An 18365-nucleotide genomic window follows, 5' to 3' on the forward strand; every position below is an offset into this window, starting at 1 on the left:
ATGTAAACAAATGATGAGACCTCTTCAAAGATGCGTTACATTCAAAGGAAAGCATAAACACAAATGAAGTGATGAGTGAAATGATTAATATGAAATACTGCTGTAAATCTCACACAGAGCTGTAGCTTACAAAAGGAATGTGTTTTCCAAAGTTTATGATGATTGAAAACACAATTGATTCATTATGCAAATACTCGTAACACAGCATTATTTCTTTGAGAAAAATATACAAATACTTATCGAAAATAACTTTCAAAACACTCTTTATTGTAGCAATACAACCTTTGTTGCTTTTAGTAACTATACAACGTATATCAGCAGCAAGAATATTGAAAGCATATTTCATAAATGACTATTGTGATTGTACTGTAGCAGGTAATGAGCACAATTTGCACATGCTTCAAAACAAGTCTATTCAATCTCACTCAAGGAAAACAATTTATTTATACACAGGCATCTTCCAAATTCATCCCTATGCTAAAATTACAGTGTTTCTAGTGGAACTTTTAACCAGACTGGATCCTTTTTTTAATAGTGCAATCCATCTCCAACCTCAAAGTAATTAATTGTATGTTAAAAAAAAAACTGATTCAATCCTTAAAAAAGGTAACACTTTACTTGAAGGGGTGTGCATAAGACTGACATGACATCTTCATAATGACATGACATATGTCTTGAATGTGAAGTAGGGTTTATGCATGTTTATGACAACTGTCATTAAGTGACTTTCGCTCAATAATGACGTTTTGAATGCAAATATGACATTAAGATGTCTTTGTTAAGACATCTTGACATAAACCATAACATCATATAACCTGTTAGTGTCTTTGTCATGACAACTTGACATAAAATTAAGATAAACTGTCATGTGGTTGGATTCGACATTGGCTGTCATAAGGCCATTATAACTGTGTCATGAATATTTTTCGTGACCTCAACTGCAGTGCTAGTAATTGAATTTGTCATGAAAAAGTTATAATGGCTTCATGACAGCCAATGTCAAAACAAACCTGACAGTTTAATGTAATGTTAACCAATAAAGCTAGGTGGTTTCTTAAGTTTGATAATTAATCTTGCTATGTCATGTTTATGACAGGTTGTGTTGTCTTAATGTCAAGGTGTCATAACAAAGACATCTCTAACAATGTCATATTTGCATTCAAAATGTGAAATGTCATTATTGACCGAAAGACACTTAATGACAGTCACAAACATGCATAAAACTTCCATATTTATAACATATGTCATGTCATGATTATGAAGGTGTCATGTTAGTCTTATGCACACCCCTTCAAGTAAAGTGTTAACAAGATGTTTTTCTCAATTTTAAAATATACAATTTTACATTTTTTTTGATTATTGTTTATTATAAAAATGAAAAAGTATTTATAATCATGGTAGAACATCTCTGATCAACTCACCTCAGTCAACCCTTTTGTAATAGTTAATTACTTTTGTAATTAAATAATTTAATATTGTGCAGTGTTATTTAGGAAAGTGTTGTGTTGGTGCTTGTTTCTATTTGCAGTTTTGGTAAAGCAAAAAAAAAAAAAAATTCAAAAGGGCCTTTTTACCCCAAGGGGCCTTTTGCCTTTTTGCTTTTTTTCTGTTCAATTAAATTCAGCAAAAGGGAGATGATAAGATATGTCGTCACAATCGCATTTGTTAAAAAAAACCCAAAAAAAACAACAAAAACAATTGAATCGCTACCTACATAGCTGTTTTACATTCCCCAAATGAAATGTGAGACTTCTCAGCACCCCTCACCTACAGTGACACAACATGTTTTGCCTTTGCCTGCATTTCCAGAGGAGAAAATGAGCGTCTGGTTGAGCAGAGAACAGGTTGTTTTCCTCTGTTCTCTGTTCTCTTTAGTGACAGGATCTTGCTGCAGGACAGAGTCTGCTCATTATGGCTCAGCACAGGGCTTGATGTAATTACACTCTTCTCTGGCGCTTCAGGTGCTGCAGTGCCTGTTTGATCTGTGTTATTGGAGTGGGCAGCTTTTGAAATGGCAGAAAGATACACACAGAACAGCATTGCTCCAACCAAAAAAAGAATAGACCATTATAATCGGCATCTCAAAATCTGTTTAACAAGGAACAGTACGGGCTGAATGAATTTGCGAGCTTTGAATTATTTAGGGTTGCATTTCAGTATCCAGTTTAACAAGGTGCTATTTTGTGCTGGTTCTGGGCTTTCTAAGAATATAATGGCTCTATAAGGGGCCGGTTTCGGACACAAACATTGTCTTTTTGTGATGCACAACTAGAAACTTCTGGTGCATAAAATCATATCAGATTACAGGTATTTTTGAGCAACACATAATACGATCCCATTAGCTAACTTAATGCATTAACTGATGACAAGCATTATTTGTTACAGAATTCATTGATGTTTATGCTGTTCATTGTTATTTCATGCCAGCAGGTCCATTAAAAACTAACATTTGAATCATTTGATGCAATGCATTTGTTTGCAAACATTTTTTACATACTTATATATATATTTTTTAAAAAACCCTGTATATAATTACAGCTGTGACTAATTTAAAGGGTACATATCATGCTTTTAAATCATTAATTTTTACATATAAATCATACTGTTGTGGTCTATATAAAACATAACTGCAATGCTTGGGTCTGAATTCCTCATTATTATAGCTCCACAAGCCCCTTTTCTACCCCTTTTCTGATGTGCGTCTTTGAGCGACCCGTTTCAAAGCGGCCCCTTTAAATAAAAAGGAGATGCGTCTCACCCCGCCCGCTCTCCAGGTCGATGAGTTCACGGTCAGTTCAACTCCCCACGTTCGGCCATTATTGTAGTTTTATTAGAGATATACGATTATATACGATACCTTCAAAGAACATTTTTATTCACACGTTAATAAAATGTCAACAACAGAAGACTTGTCCATCAAGCCTTACATACTATTCGAGCCAGAGCGAGCGAGTTGATAAAGACGACGGCGAACCTGCAGAACAACCTCTTCATACGGATATATTTGGTATGTGAGTTAACTGTGTTGTGTTATTAGTGAAAGTCGACTATTTGACTATATGGTCTAATCTTACCACAAAAAATCTGTATTGATAATATGATACGTTTAGAAAAGCATCAGAAAACACAGCAGCTAAATGACCATTGATGAAACTCAAGAACAATAATACTGCAGACGTGTAACGTTACTTCAAAACAAAAACAAAGAAAGACAAAGGTACTGCTAAACCATGACCACCATGTGTTTTAAGAAAGTAAAGTACTTTATTTTTATTAACGATATTTATCGAAATGCTCTGTTCGTCGTCTCCAAAGATAGAAGGAATTTACCTCTCAGTCAGACGAAGTCAATCGGCAAACCATTCTGTATAACGTTACTGGCGGAGGTTGTTGAAGTGGGAATCCTTGAAGTGCTTCAGGTCACTACATCTAAAAACCGAACATTTTGACTTGCCCTCTCGTAACTTCTGCATCATTGAGCTCGGACTACAAAATCAGAGCGAGAAATAATAATGGCGGATTGCTCGAAGTGTTGGACCGGTAGTTAAAGTCCTTATTTGTCAGTTCCGCTGCAAATACTGTGACATGATAGTTCAAAAAACGTCATAGAGAACAGAAAAATCTGAACAGGTTGAAAAATATGACCAAAACAGAATATAAAGATATAAACAAAGCACCTGAAGAGAATAATTTCATCTTTTCTGTACTTATAAACACTCCAAATATACAACAAAATGCATTTAAGGGCTAAAAAAGTGGATTTTGCATGATATGTCCCCTTTAAGTAATTACATCTACATCTACACCATTAACCCTTCCCTTATTCCTCAACCCACCCTTAAACCTATAACCATACCACAAAACCAGTGCATTTAACCTTTATATAAGTGTTTTGCAGAAACACCAACAAAATGAGTCCACTGTAGGCTACGTAATATTATTTTTATAGTGTCCTTTTTACAATCTTATATGTAGTTACTATAGTAATTACTATAAATTATGCATAATTGCATGCAACTAGCCCTAACCCTTACCCTAAACCAAATCCTAATCCTAAACCTAACTCATTAGGTAGTTAATTATTATTAATAATAATTATTTATCAAAACTTAAATTACACTATAAAACAGACACCGTAAAATAAAGTGTAACCCAATTATTTTTTAGAATAAAATTATAATAATATAAAGTTACCATATTTTACTATGTAGTTGACTAATGTTAAAAAAATGTAAACTTTAATGTAAAGTCTTACCACATTGTGCAAATTATATTTAGGTATATTTAGGTGTTTGCTACCTTAGGTGTTATCCAAACTAGTTCAAGATTTAAATTTCCTAGAATTTATATCCTCCTATGTAAATCTTGGTGGCCATCAAAAACACTGCACATTCACAGCTGTCTTTTTAATGAGAGCGGTCTGGTTTTACTACGCAAATGACTATATGCAGTGAGTATTTACAGAGCATTATCTTGCCTTCCATCTGAGCTTTGCACAGTCATTATCTGGTTCCTGGTTTTGTTTTTGTGTATACTAGCCACATTTGTTTCCATTTGTGTGCATGCACAAATAGCTGGCACAACATCATTGTGCCAAAAGGGCATGATTAGCATCCTGGCCCACGTCTGGTTTGCTATCTTTGTGGGGGCTCTCCATAGACACAAAGGTTTTTTATTTTGTTGAAACTGTATATTCTAACCCCTAACACTATCCCTACCCTTAAACCTACCCATCACAAATAAATAAATAAATAAATAAACTTTTTGCATTTTTACATGTTTTTTAAAAAAAAAAACTCATTCTGTATGATTTATAAGCTTGATTTCTTATGGGGACCTCAATACCCATGAGTCTCATGTGCATTCAGGTTGAAGTCCCAATGGGATAGAAAAACAAGCACACACACACACACACACACACACACACACACATGCACGCACATTTATACCTTGTTATAGCTTCAGCTGAGCTGTCTTTAAATTTGCATTATGGATTGAAACATGCCTTTTGTCGTTTCAACACTGACGACTGTGTCTAATGAGCACTGCCATAAAAAGAAAGTTGGCATGTGAATTGCCAGGCTATTATTTGTTAATGGAACAAATAACAAGCATTTGGACATATAATGCCTGCATTTCTTTGCATTATATAACAAAATATCAAACCAAGTGGCATTTTTTAAAGTAATGCAGCGCAAACACAATTTCAAGCCAAACATTTGACAATAATTATACTATTCAATAATAAATAAAAGCTTATTTAAATTATAAAATTTTCATTTGATGGGCTGACTTTATGCAGTATCTTCAAAAGTCAAGTTCTATATATATATATATATATATATATATATATATATATTTTTTAAGATTCAGCAAGGATGCTAAAGTGACCAAAAGTTACAGTAAAGACTGTCCAAGAATCCTAAAAAAAAACAAAAAAAAAAAACATTGACAATAATAAGATAATATTTCAGATATCCTTGATCTTGAGTTGAGTTGATCTTCTTCTGCGGGGGTGGTGTTTTAACCTTTTTGACCTCATAGTTCCTCACTTTTAAAAACGAGTCGTTTGCTGGGGCTGGTGTCAATAAAAGCTTATATTGGACTCAAAAGGACGTTTTCAGTTCTGAAACTTACAGGATATTCTTATAATATGATAACCTCTTAGATGTCAAAAGCTCAAGGAAAATTTGATTTCTCAGTTCATCACCCCTTTAAATGAAACCTAAAATAAACATTATGTGGTTGAAAACACTGAATAGTTGTGGAGTTGTGTTACTCCGCAAGTATGCATTTCCCCCAGTGTGCCTTCTTGCACAAACCCTGTGCAAGATCAGGGAGGACGAGGAGCAGGTCATCTTGGTTGCGCCTCATTGGCCCACCAGGACCTGTTTTTTTAACTTGTACTCCTCGCGACAGCACCTCCCTGGTCAATACCTCTGAGGAAGCCTCCATTCTCAGGGACGGGACACCCTAAGTCACACTCGTCCCGATCTCTGGAACCTGGATGGGATGAGGTAGGTTTCAGTACCCTAACACCAGCGGTGGTGGCTACCATCACTTCCGCTAACATCCTCCACCAGACATGCCTACGCGTTGAAGTTGAACCTCTTCGTCTCCTGCTGCTCTACTCACCGAGGAGACCCCAGAAAATGCCCGATCAGTGTTGTGCTTTTCTTCCTGCAAGAGGGGTTGGAGCGAAGGCTGTTTCCCTTTACCCTGAAAAGTCTATGTTGCAGCTATCACCGCACATCATGACACAGTTGAGGCTAAGTCCGTGGGAAAGCACTACCTGATCATCAGGTTCTTAAGAGGAGCGAGGAGACTGAATCCTCCCTGCCCTCTTCTCATTCCCTATTGGGACCTCTCAGTCTCTGCAATCAGTGGAGCTTAAGTTCCTGTCAATTTAAGACAGCGCTCCTGGTTGCATTGGCTTCCATTAATGAGGGTAGGGGACCAGCGCATATTTTCTGTAGAAGAAGCGTGCCTGGAATTCAGGGCAGCCTATTCTCACGTGATCCTGAGACCCCGGCCTGGACATGTGCCCAAGCCCAAGGTTCCCACCTCTCCCTTCCAGGACCAGGTGGTGAACCTGCAAGCGCTGCCCCTGAAGGAGGCAGGGGCTTGGCATTGCTCTTTCCAGTACGCGCCCTTCATGCTTATGTACAGAGAACGCAATGTTTCATGGTGGGAAGCTGAAGGGAAAGGCTCTCTCCAAGCAAAGGTTGTCTCACTGGATAGTGGACGCCATTGTTTTGGCATACCAGAAGCAAGGTCGACTATGTCCCCTTGGTGTGACAGCACACTCCACCCGGAGTGTGGCTTCCTCTTGGGCTCTAGCGCAAGAAACATATCTGCATATTGCCGGCACTCTCCTTTTATACCCACACAGTGGGGCGGAGTTGCGCCATGCAAATTCCACAGACCCAGAGCAGTTCCTTGCCATTGGCTCGTTTTATTTCTTTCGAAGATGAAACCCCATTTGTCGTCTTTCATCATAACGGACATCCGATTGACATCCGTAATCGAGACGTGCTCCTCTACAACTTGCATTCAGTGGATCCAATACAGTTTAGCTCTAGGAAGAGCTCTTGCATCATTTGTTTGCATATTGCAGTTTCAGATTGGTGTGACATTTACTAATACAAATACATTCCGACATTTATTGAGGTTGACTAACTTTTAAGGATCCTAGAGTTTCTGAATACGATTTAGGGTCACTGTATGTGGTTTTGTACTTAATATAATAATTTAGTCCCTTTAACCCTTTTCAATTGGGCCTAACTTGAGTAATTTAATTTGTAAGGAAAGAATATATGGATATGTGCCGTTTAAATGAAAGGAGTTCTTGTATGTCTTTGAAAAGAGTACAAACAAAAACATTTGAATAAAGAAATGTTTTGGTGAAGCTGACATCCAAAGCTAAATCGAAATGCTCTTTTCTTTGGCATTAAAGAAAAGGCTGCTTGTCATATAACTCAGTAATGGTTGAAGGAATGTATTTTCACTTCCGCCAATCCTCAAGGGGTTTGACCCCCAGTCACGAGTCATTTGTCTATTTCTAGGAATGAGAGTGGTGATGAATGCGAACATGTTTGTGTCTGACACTGTTTACTTTGGCAACCTCCCATCACCCATCTGCTTCATCTCAATTTTCCACCTCTCCCTCTCTCTTTCTTCTTATATCTTTCTATTCTTCACACTGATTCACTGCATCTTATCATTGTTGTGTGAATAAAACACTCTGTTTGAGAGGCTAAATGAAAAGGCTGAGAGATCTTTCCATGCAGGAAGCCAAGCAGCTGCATTATTATTCAAATTTGGCATTTTAACAATTTTCTCCTGGGACTACAAATATTACTGAAATTCGCATGATTGTCGATGGAATACCTTTAAGAAACTTTGAGAAATTCCATGATGATTGAGAACAAGTGGAGGAAAACAAAGTAAATCCAAAGCTTAACGTTTAAGTGTCTGAATTACATGGTAATTGTAAAGAAAAGGACAAATACAGGCATCATATTTGTTTTTATAAATAAAAAGAAAGGACACAATCTTATCTTGGTACTTTTAAACTTGAATATTAAACATCAGACAATCAATCTTAGAGAAAAAAAATAAAATGAATTGTTGCTGATATGTACATCTGAATAAATAAATAAATCTTCAGAAATGTAATGTGATTATGGATTTTATATGATCAACAAACATACATGCATATAGTTTTACGCAGATTTCATGAATAAGCAAGGTACTCTTGTAGTCCTTACTGACAAAATCTCATTAGGCTAGAATTGTATTATTAATTAACCACAAAATTAATAGTTTTTAATAGTTATCAAACATGTTGTACTAAAAATTCTTGTCAAATTAATTCAATTTCTCAAGGTTAATGTTTAGGTTATGATAGCCATGTTAAACTAAACCTGTCCTGCAGTGAACTATAAATTTGCATTGTGGGGCATCAGTAAGGACTTTTGTAAGCACCAACCATGCTCATGTTTGAATGAATGTTATTAGATTTAGTGGCACAGGTACACATAGAGTATAATAAAGAAACATGCAAGATTATAAGTGTCTGAGAAACACATTTTAAATAATAAAATAAAAAAAAAATAAATAAAAAACATGCAAAAGGACACTGAATACCACACTTTTAGGTTACATATTTTGATATGCTGTTCAGCCTGCAATAAATTGCATACTTCTTACATATTATGACTGGCTGCACATGCTTAGAGCAAATAATAGATGTTAACTTCAATAACATTTTTGCAGTAATCATTCTAGTGTATAGGTCTTACAATGTGTGTATATTTATGCTATCATGATAAATGTTTGCTGTAGAAAGTCAGGGGAAAAATCGCTTGAATGTTTTAGGTTTCCATGACATAATCTAAACGTGTTCTGCTTTTAAAGTGACATGGGAATAAACATGTCCTTTAGAATAGAAAAATTATATGCCCAGTGCTTTATAGAGATTCCCTCCTACTTGATATTCCCATCTTAGCAACTTTCAATAGCGGTAACCCAAACAACAAATTCCCAGAGACTGGAGTGAATCTTAACATGTCACACTTTTTTTCTAAGCATTGACTAATAGTGAAGCTTTTGGTACTCAGTGGGTTTTTAACTCCATGTTTTCCTGTGGTTTACCATTTTCGGCATTTTAATATTAACACAGACATTTCCAAGAAAAGGCCTATGCTCTCCCGTTCCCATTTCCCAGCCTCTTCCCCTTGATGAACTTTCTCCTTAGATGCTCAGGTCAGAACGTCCTCATCATAAGTACATGAACCACTTCTGCACTTACGCGAAAAGCCATAAATTACAAGTGGGGATCGGTTTTAGTCTTTATTTAGTCTCCAAGGGTCAGAAAAAATGGTGACTCCAATTAATAGGACATACATATATAGAAGTTTTGAAAAGGTTCAAACCTTTGGCATTTTGCGCTTGCACAAATTAAATGTCTGATAATGACAAATCACGCTTTTATGAGGAGCAATGTATACTGTCTCTTAAACCCTGATCATTAACTTTTATTGAAGTTCTTGACTTTGACATTCAGAGCACTGGGCAGCTAGGAATCACATTAATTGTACACAGATTTATGTTAAGATTCTTGCTAACAATGGGCCGCTTCAGTCAGCTGCAAGGAGACATATTGCAACTGTGCCTGGTGTTTTTCACTTTCACCAAATAGACAACGGTGGTATTGTTGAATGAGCTTTAGAAATGTGCCAACAACTGTATTAAAGACTTTAAAAGAGTTTCCTAAGACTGTGAAGGGAACAAAAAAAAAGAGTCTCCCAGCAGCTGAGCAAGTCAGTTTACTTGAGGAGTTCCTGATACTGCTCAGACCGCAGGAAGCGACCGAAGGAGTCTTTCTCCATCAAGGTGTAGATACGGCTCTGAGCCAGCTCGAAGGTGGCGGGAGAAAGATCCACCAGGTTCCTCAAAGTCACATCTTTGGTGAAGTGGTCGATGTTCACCTAAACGGACGATGTTGAAAATAAGGAAGAAGTATATAAAAGTCAGTCAGACGATTCTACAAATTGGACAAACATGAGTGAGAAACACATACATCAACACTGGCAGTGACTGAAAACTCCAGGAGGGCAGTGGAGTAGTCAACCTCCCAGAATATCTAGTGCAAAGAAAATAAAAAAATGCCAATTGGACTGATACAGAGGTCCAGATACTGGTTTGCTGATCTCAAGCATGGGAAGCAACTCAATTCCCTTTCGGTGTCACTCTGAGTTCCGCCGGATGCGACAAATGGGGTTTGAAAGCCTATTGACTTTGAGTACACAAAAATGAGCCAATGGCAAATAAATGCCATGGGTCTGTGGAATTTGCATAGCGTATCTCCGCGTTACTCATGGGTACAAAAGGAGAACGCCGGCAATAGAGATGTTTTCGCTTAGGAGCCAAGAGTACGAGCCACTCTCGCCGGTATTGGTGCGACGGCAATCTGCAGCGAGTTTACGTTACGATCGAGAACTTCCTCCATCCGAAATGAGGTCCGGGTTTTACAGCCCCCACCTCATTGTCCCAGAGAAATCCAGTGGGTTCTGGCCAATCCTGGACTGGCGCATCTGAACCGCCCCCTTCATAGGCTGCCGCTCAAGATGCTCCTGGCCAAGCGCATTTTCGAATGTGGGTGGCCACAGGATTGGTTTGCAGCGATCAACCTGAAGGACGCCTAATTTTATGTCTCCGTTCTCCTTCGACTCAGACTGTACCTACGGTTTGTTGTCAGGGGTTGTGCATACTGTATCAGTATGTTGTTCTCCCATTCGGGCTAGCCCTGTCTCTTCGCGCCTTCACAAAGGTTGTCGAGGCAGCCCTTGTTCCTCCATGGGAACACAGGGTTCGCATCCTGAACTTCTCGGCCACTGGCTATCCTAGCTCACTCTAGAGACCAGGTTTGCGAACACAGGGACCCAGTACTCCGGCACCTAGCTCGTCTGGGCCTTTGGGTCATCTGGAAAAAGAGTAAACTTTGGCCCGTGCAGAGAATCTCTTTTCTTAGTTTTGACTTTGCCTTCAGCTTTGGCTTCGCGACCGAGTCTTGAGGTGGGCATGGCAACACGGCGTGCTCCAAGTACTCCGACCTGCCGTCAGACCTTCACCCCGTGGTCGAACTTCAGTTTCTATGGCCTAGTGCCCCTGGAACGAGCTTCCAGGCATATTGTTCTCAACACATGTCTCCACCATGGGCTGGGGCGCCATGCGCAATGGACGCACTGCTTTTGGCTTGCTCAGTTGGGATTATTTAGTGTTTAGCAATATTATTGATCTGTGTTGTACTACTTTCATGTTATCACTGTGAAGCTGCTTTGATACAATCTGTATTGTGAAAATAAATAAATGTGACTTGACTTGACTTGACTGCAGCCAGCTCCTGGACAGGACCTAGCGCCCTTGGCATGTCTATTGTCTCGAGTTGCTGGCAGTATGCCTTGTTCTGCACCGCTCTTGCGTTGCTCAAAATCAAGGCGTACTAGCCCACTCTGACATTACCGTGTTCCCTCTTCCCTTTTGGGACCTCTCAGTGGTTCTAACTGCCCTGCAGATTGGTGCCTTTGAACCTCTGCAATCAGCTGAGATGAAGTTCCTGTCTTTGAAGACAGCTCAGCCTTGGGTCTGCTCTGTCCAGTATGTCCTCTCAGCGCCTATGTAGACAGAACGCAGTGTTTCAGGACCTCAGACCAGCTCTTTGTCTGTTATGGTGGGAAGCTGAAGGGAAAGGCTATCTCCAAGCAAAGGTTGTCTCACTGGATAGAGGACGCCATTGCTTTGGCATACCAGCAGCAAGGTCGACCGTGCCCCTGGGCTCTACATCATGGCGCCTCGTTAACAGACATCTACAGAGCTGCAGGCTGGGTGACACCCAACACATTCGCCAGATTCTACAATCTCCGAGTGGAGCCTGTGCCCTCTCATACTCGCTTCAACCAGCTAGTACTGGACCCGCTCAGGTGTCTGCGATACATGCGATAGTCTCCTCAGATGAGCTTCCCTAAAATTTCCTGAGTGTATTTCTGAGTGTACTGTAAGCCATCTTGCCACCCCATGGGTTGAAATATTCCACTTGCGGCTGGACACCCCAATGTTCTCCATATGCTTCTTTCGGGTCTCTACGTTTTTACCCCCTCTGGGTTGGCATTAATCATATATCTCTTTGACATATGAGATATGCTCCCCAGTGTACCTTGACATTCCTGTGCTAAATAGCAGTCCTTTGTCCGTGCTAGTCTCACGACAGGGATCTCATATTTATGCAGGGCACTGGAAGACAGCTGTGAAGGTGGCGTGATTAGACTGGTAACCCCATTCGTCATCATCCGACGGAACTTGTAGTGACAACGAAAGGGAACTTCTCAGTTACGTATGTAACCCTTAAGATGTAACATCTTCCTGCCACTTCTGCTGTACTGCGGGGATCACCTGAGCTCAGTCCCGGCTCCACAGCGAAGAAACACATCTGCATATTGCCGGCATTCTCCTTATATACCCACGAGGTAAGGATATACGTTATGGAAATTAAACTAGCCAAAATTTGAGATATTCCCACTGATTAATCAATTAATAAAATAAACAATTAACAGATTATTCGATTATCAAAATAATCGTTAGTTGCAGCCGTAGGTAATATTGAGCTCTAATAACCTTTCTCAGTGTCATGAAGGTACATTTATTTTAATAAAAGGTAAAAAAAAAGCTTTCTTATACTTATCCTTTAGTTTTTTTTTTTTCCCATGGGGACGTTCAGTGGGGAAAACATGGGCCTTAGCGTTTATACAGTGATCTAAACCACTGATATGAAACATATTTTTACAGGAGATGATTAAAGGGTCCGATGGAAAACTGCTTCCTTCTGTACCTTTGAAGCACGGTGCTTTTTACCTTAACTGTGATTAGCACATTAAAAATCAGTGACAAAACACACAAACCTCTTTGGGCCCACCGGTCTGAATGAAGTCCTCATAAATCTTCTTGGCTTTAGCTGACATTTTAAGGGGGGACTTGGTCTTCTTGAAGCCCTCACAAGCCTCCCAGAACTCAATATTCTCCTCGCTGAACTCAGATCTAAGAAAGCTCTTGAAGGTGGCCAAGCCGTCTATGGAATAAAAAAATGTGGAAAAGCTATTAGAGTGAGTAGCTCTGTGTGTTCTTTTTGTACTAATGTGTTGGTGACACACTGCCACCGGAAACCCCATCCAAAACAGCTTTTAACATCCTTATCCAAACATTATCGCTTTGCACGCCTAAGGCACACAGCCCTTAATGCGATTTCTCTCCAGTTCGTGTTGTATAACAGCAGGAGGGATTCAAGTGCCACCTGATTCAGCTCAGAAGATTAATCAATGTAAATATTCACTATTCAATGCACATTTATTTTTAGACTTGCTATTGCTTGAGAATGTTTTAGCTGCAACAAAAAGTTATGCTCTTATATTTGATTAGAATTCCAAAATGGCACAATTAGGCTAATCTGCAAACAATTCTCTCTTAAATGAAATAAACCTTTTTTTCCAAGGCACATTTTAGGAATTAAACATAACAAACTTATGTCTTTAAAACATATAATTGAATGAATAACAAAGATTTGTTTTCCCAGCTATTTGGAATGGAATAATGAATAAGTTCAATAAGTTATGACATTATATATTTTTACATTGCTTTAACTCAGCAAAATAAGTTAAGCAATTTTAAGGTTAAATAAACATGATTTATTTTTTTCATTTGTTTTATTTAAGTCAGTTTAATTTTAAAATTTGAACCTTTTAAACCTTTTTTTAGAGTGTTGTTGGTGTCAAATGTGTGTATTTAAAGCAAACTGAAGCAAATACATGTTAAAAAATGGTGCTCCAAAGTGTGTCCTTTACTTAGGTAGATTCACTCTGGTAAGCCTATAATAACTTATATTTTGAGCAGTCAAGTTTGATTTGTTGGATATTGTAGAAATAAGTTTTGGCTTCTGGCTTGCTCAGACTACACTTATTTTGGATATACATCTTATAGGACTTTCTTCTTGCAATCTTGCATCAGATTCATCTATGGAATTTTTGTTTGTCTGCCTTTCTAGAAATTTCATTGGAATAAAGCAAATCTGAAGAAGAAGAAACATCTTCAATTGGAAAAAAACAAACAAAATTTTTTAGAAATAAAGCAATGCAAAAAGTTGCCTTTTAAAGGTATAGGGATTGTGTTATGATTAGGCTAAAAATTATAATTAACTCATACAAACAAACCCTAGAAGTCTAAGTTGTGTTCTCATTTAGAAAATGTGTGTTTATATATGTGCAACTCAGAGAGAATATTCTTTTTATGGTTCTAAACTACTAACATTCTCATAGATGTGTAGCTTTTAAAGCTGAATGTGCCTGTTCAAGGACAAGCTGTTTTACCGAATTAAGTGCTTTAACTTTATAGATTTTGGTTTTCAACCAAAAGTTTGAAAATGTGTTTTACAGACTCAACAGATAAACTAAACCTTCCAATGATTGGTCATGCCTGAAAGAACATTTAAGATGTAAAAATGTAACCAAATGGCAAATAAGATAATCATCCTACTTACAGCTGTTGGAAAGGACTTTCTCAAGGGACTCGCGCCATTGGGCCGCTTCTTCAGGTGTGGGTCTGAACAAAACAAGCACATTTCGTCACTTTGTTTTAGTCCCCTTTGTATTTGGCCAACAAGGTGTTTTCTATACACCGTGAATTATCCTGTTATCTATTCTGCCTGAATAACAATAACAATTCAACCCTATTAAAAACACTTGCATAAACCATTATGTAAGTAAAAGAAAACTGAAGTGGTCTGCAAGGTCTGGACTCAATTTACATCATAAACAAACTCTTTGCAGCTTTCCATTACAGGATTTACTAACATTGCCTTTCCCAATTTTGTCTCTCTGTCTGATGTACTCACTTGCTCTCTACTATTCACCCCTTTTCGCCATTCTTCAAATAGAGCTGGACTGAGCTTCCAGTATGTTCTGTATGCACTTAATCTCAGGATGATAGCTTGAAAACTTTGAACAATCATCCAGAGGTAATTTTCACCTTTTACGTGCATACAGAACATTTCCAAAACTCAGTGCAGTGCTGTTTTGATATATATATATATACAATATGCAAATGAATGGTGACTTCCGTTGTATACACAGAGACACATGCAGATCTGAAGTCCTCATCAGTAAGGAAGAGAAAGAGAGTGAGCAAGAGAAAACAATTAGGAGAGGCAGAGGGAGCCAAGAGGAACTCACTTCTGAAGCTTCTCTGGTTTCTTCTCAGGCTTTTCTTGGTAGGGGATAATAAGGTCGATGGAATTCTCTGGCTTCTGAAGCAGAGTTCCCAATTTAGTCTTGATCTCCTTAGCCCTGAAGACAGCACAAACACAAACCCATACAGATGTCCATTAGCTTTTAACATACATTTATAAACAATTCAATGATGTAATGTACAAGTTCATTAATTTTCAAAACATGCTGAGGTCATTTCCTAAATGTACAACACCCGTCAACAGATTATATAATATCAGCGTAACTCAATTATTTTCTTCTCTCAAAGTACACAGAGAATGATAATTGGGTCTATTTGGTCTTTATTCTATTGCACGCCAGCCACAAAAACATTTTCTTCACTGCTTATTATTCCCTGACCTGTACAGCTATAATCAGTACAGTAATTGCTACAGTTTGACAGATCATACAATAAAACACCATATGTTCGAGGCAGTCAGTTCAGACCTATTTCACAGTCGATGTAGAGTTAAGAACAGACGTAATATCCTTTTGTATTTGGGGGAAAAACACATATTTCTGCCAGATGACTGCGGATGCAGTGATGTCAAGCAAACTTGCTGATTTGTTGAGGTTTCTTGAATCCGACTGATTTGTTGCTCAAAATATACTGACGTCAGTGCACACATTTCTTCACGTACAAAGTCTAGATTAGTTTAGATTAGGGTTCAATTCTCACCATTAACTTACTATTAACTAACTTTTGCCATAATAAACTCATAATCACTGTTTATCAGGGGCATAGAATTTAGCAGGGACGTGTCCCTGCCAATATTCAGTGACACTGGTATATCCCTAGCAACAATTTCTACCAAAACTCAAAACATGTATATATTGATGTCCCCGTCCCCACCAGTTTCAAAATCAAACCTACACCACTGCTGCGTATTAATAGTATGGTAGTTAGGTATTGGATTGGATTAAGGGATGTGGAATATGGTCATGCAGAATTAGGCATTAATGTGTGCTTTATAATAACTAATAAACAGACAATATTTTTATGCATTTAATAATATGCATGCTATAAGCAACTATTTAATATAGTGAGAATTGGACCGTAATCTAAAGTTTTACCAAAATTATGATTTTATGGCCCAATTATATAATGTAACATTATAAAGCACCACATGTTGCCACCTTAAAACTGTCTTTCACGTGTACAAATAGACTTCTCATGAGTACTCCAGGCCTCAGTCCAAGCTTTAAGACCAAAGAGGCCAAGAACAGTGATACTGTTTAGACAATGAATGAGCCAATAGCACAAATCAGAATGGTTCAACAGTTACAATAAATGTCCTCATTGCTATCCTTGGAATTCTGCTCAAAATCTTGTTATGAGCAGAGAACTAAACAAAGTTGAGTAACATTTGGGAACCTTGTTATTTTCAAGGACAAAACTAGAAAAAATTAAATAAAACAGAGTAACAACTGTTGATACTTTGACAAAAAGGCATCTAAGTGAAAATATTTTAAACTTATAAACAGTAGGGGTTCAGTAAATTAAGTCCTTAAGTTTCCAGTTAACTTAGGCTTTATAAAAAACCCTAAAACATTGGCTACAAGTTTTAAACAGAAAACAATTTTGAACTGAAACAATAGGCTAAGTAAAGTCTTCCCATACGCAATAATCAATACACACTACCTAAACCATTTTTATCATTACCAGCTGTTCCAGAAAACACAAATATTGCAAAATATCTGCAAATTACGCAAGTATTGAATCCCACAGGAGGCTGGTAATTTAAAAGTAAGTGACCTATGTAGCTGACAGGAAGTGAATTTCAAATTAATCCATGATGCAAAAAAATGTTTTACAAATCTTACCTTTCCAGACATGTCTGGGGCAGGGCAGCTAATCCTTTACACATTTTCTGAGCTTTTCACTTGTTTGCAGTGTTAGTCCACCACCATTAGTTGATTCTCACTCTCTCTTTTAGAAGTTGTCGTTCTGCTCCTCTCTCTAATATATGGAGAAAGTCTGCTGGCCCAAAGCCAGCAACTCGAGAGCCAATCAACTCTTGGCTTGCAATTACAATGGGAGTTGAGAGAGCTCTGGAGATAATCAACACAAGAAAGGAGATTTTAAACTTGTCAAATCACTGAAACATAATACACTTTATCTATATCAATGCCTAGCAACAAAAACTTAGTTATTAGAAACAAAAAAATCTGTTTTGTAAAGTGAATTCATACAACACATTTCTTAGTTAACTTTTATTGTGATAACGTTTGACATCTATTATATCAAATACATTTTTTTTAGGTTTTAGTTTTAAAACATAAGGTATAATCATCTAAAAGAGTCAAACTGTCTAATGTACTACTAACTAATACTATTTACTAACCAGAAGTATAACTCCATTTTTGAGATGACCTAAACATACAGAAATCAGGAAATTCAAGACCTGTTAAAGAATGAATGGTAACTTCTGGAGGTGCACAAAGTGGTAAATGTACTAAAAATGACAAAGCACAATAACACAAAAAATGACCAATTTACAGTCAACTTTTTTACAAATAATCTGCAAATAGATATGTGCATAAACAATTGACAAGCTATATTTTAAAATTATATATCAAAATGTGCTTTCCACTATAATTTGTTGTTCCTTAAATGCAATATTAACTAGCATATAACTAATAAAACAATAGAACGAATAGAAAGGTTGTACTCAAACATTTCTTAATTCCAAGTCTAAAGTACAAAAATATTGGCATTCTTTCCGAGGAATGATAATGGAAAATGTAGACATATAGTGTTGTCTTGTCTGGAGAAAGCTAAACAAACTCTCAATTACATGGTTGTTCCAGAACATTATTTGCACAGAAAAAAAAAAGAGGAGGCATTGAAAATAAGGGTGGTGAATTATTAAAATCAATCCCAATCAAATGTGGCTTGAACATTTTTTTTTTATTTTTATAATGGAGATACAATTTAAGCTGCTGTTGCACCAATGTGATTTATATAAGAATGTTTATTTATTGCTTTTCATAAACCCGATCCTTAGTGACCATAAATCATCTGCTTCAAACAATCAAATTACATAATTA

The 18365-nt window shown here is 37.5% G+C and overlaps 1 protein-coding gene across 1 annotated transcript; it reads right to left on the bottom strand.

Moving 5' to 3' along the window:
* Positions 1-9341: 9341 nt before the first annotated feature.
* On the bottom strand, positions 9342-17257 carry rgs5a (regulator of G protein signaling 5a). Its single transcript, XM_039647761.2, has 5 exons — positions 17139-17257; positions 15279-15392; positions 14588-14649; positions 12960-13126; positions 9342-9992 (listed from the first exon to the last, which is right to left on the bottom strand). The coding sequence occupies exons 1-5, from the start codon at positions 17180-17182 to the stop codon at positions 9831-9833; spliced, it is 549 nt and encodes a 182-aa protein (XP_039503695.1). The 5' UTR covers positions 17183-17257; the 3' UTR covers positions 9342-9830.
* Positions 17258-18365: the final 1108 nt, after the last annotated feature.

This window comes from Pimephales promelas, chromosome 8, assembly GCF_988280905.1.
Source record: "Pimephales promelas chromosome 8, fPimPro1.hap1.1, whole genome shotgun sequence".
In the NCBI taxonomy this organism is placed as follows: Eukaryota; Metazoa; Chordata; class Actinopteri; order Cypriniformes; family Leuciscidae; genus Pimephales; species Pimephales promelas.

What these genes read in the sequence shown, in the direction of transcription:
- rgs5a (XM_039647761.2), bottom strand. Translation starts at nt 17,182, where the DNA reads ATGTGTAAAGGATTAGCTGCCCTGCCCCAGACATGTCTGGAAAG. An exon ending in GAAAGTCCTTTCCAACAGCT is followed by an intron (nt 13,127 to 14,587) that starts GTAAGTAGGATG and finishes TTTATTCCATAG; the next exon opens with ACGGCTTGGCCACCTTCAAG. An exon ending in AGACCGGTGGGCCCAAAGAG is followed by an intron (nt 9,993 to 12,959) that starts GTTTGTGTGTTT and finishes TCGTCCGTTTAG; the next exon opens with GTGAACATCGACCACTTCAC.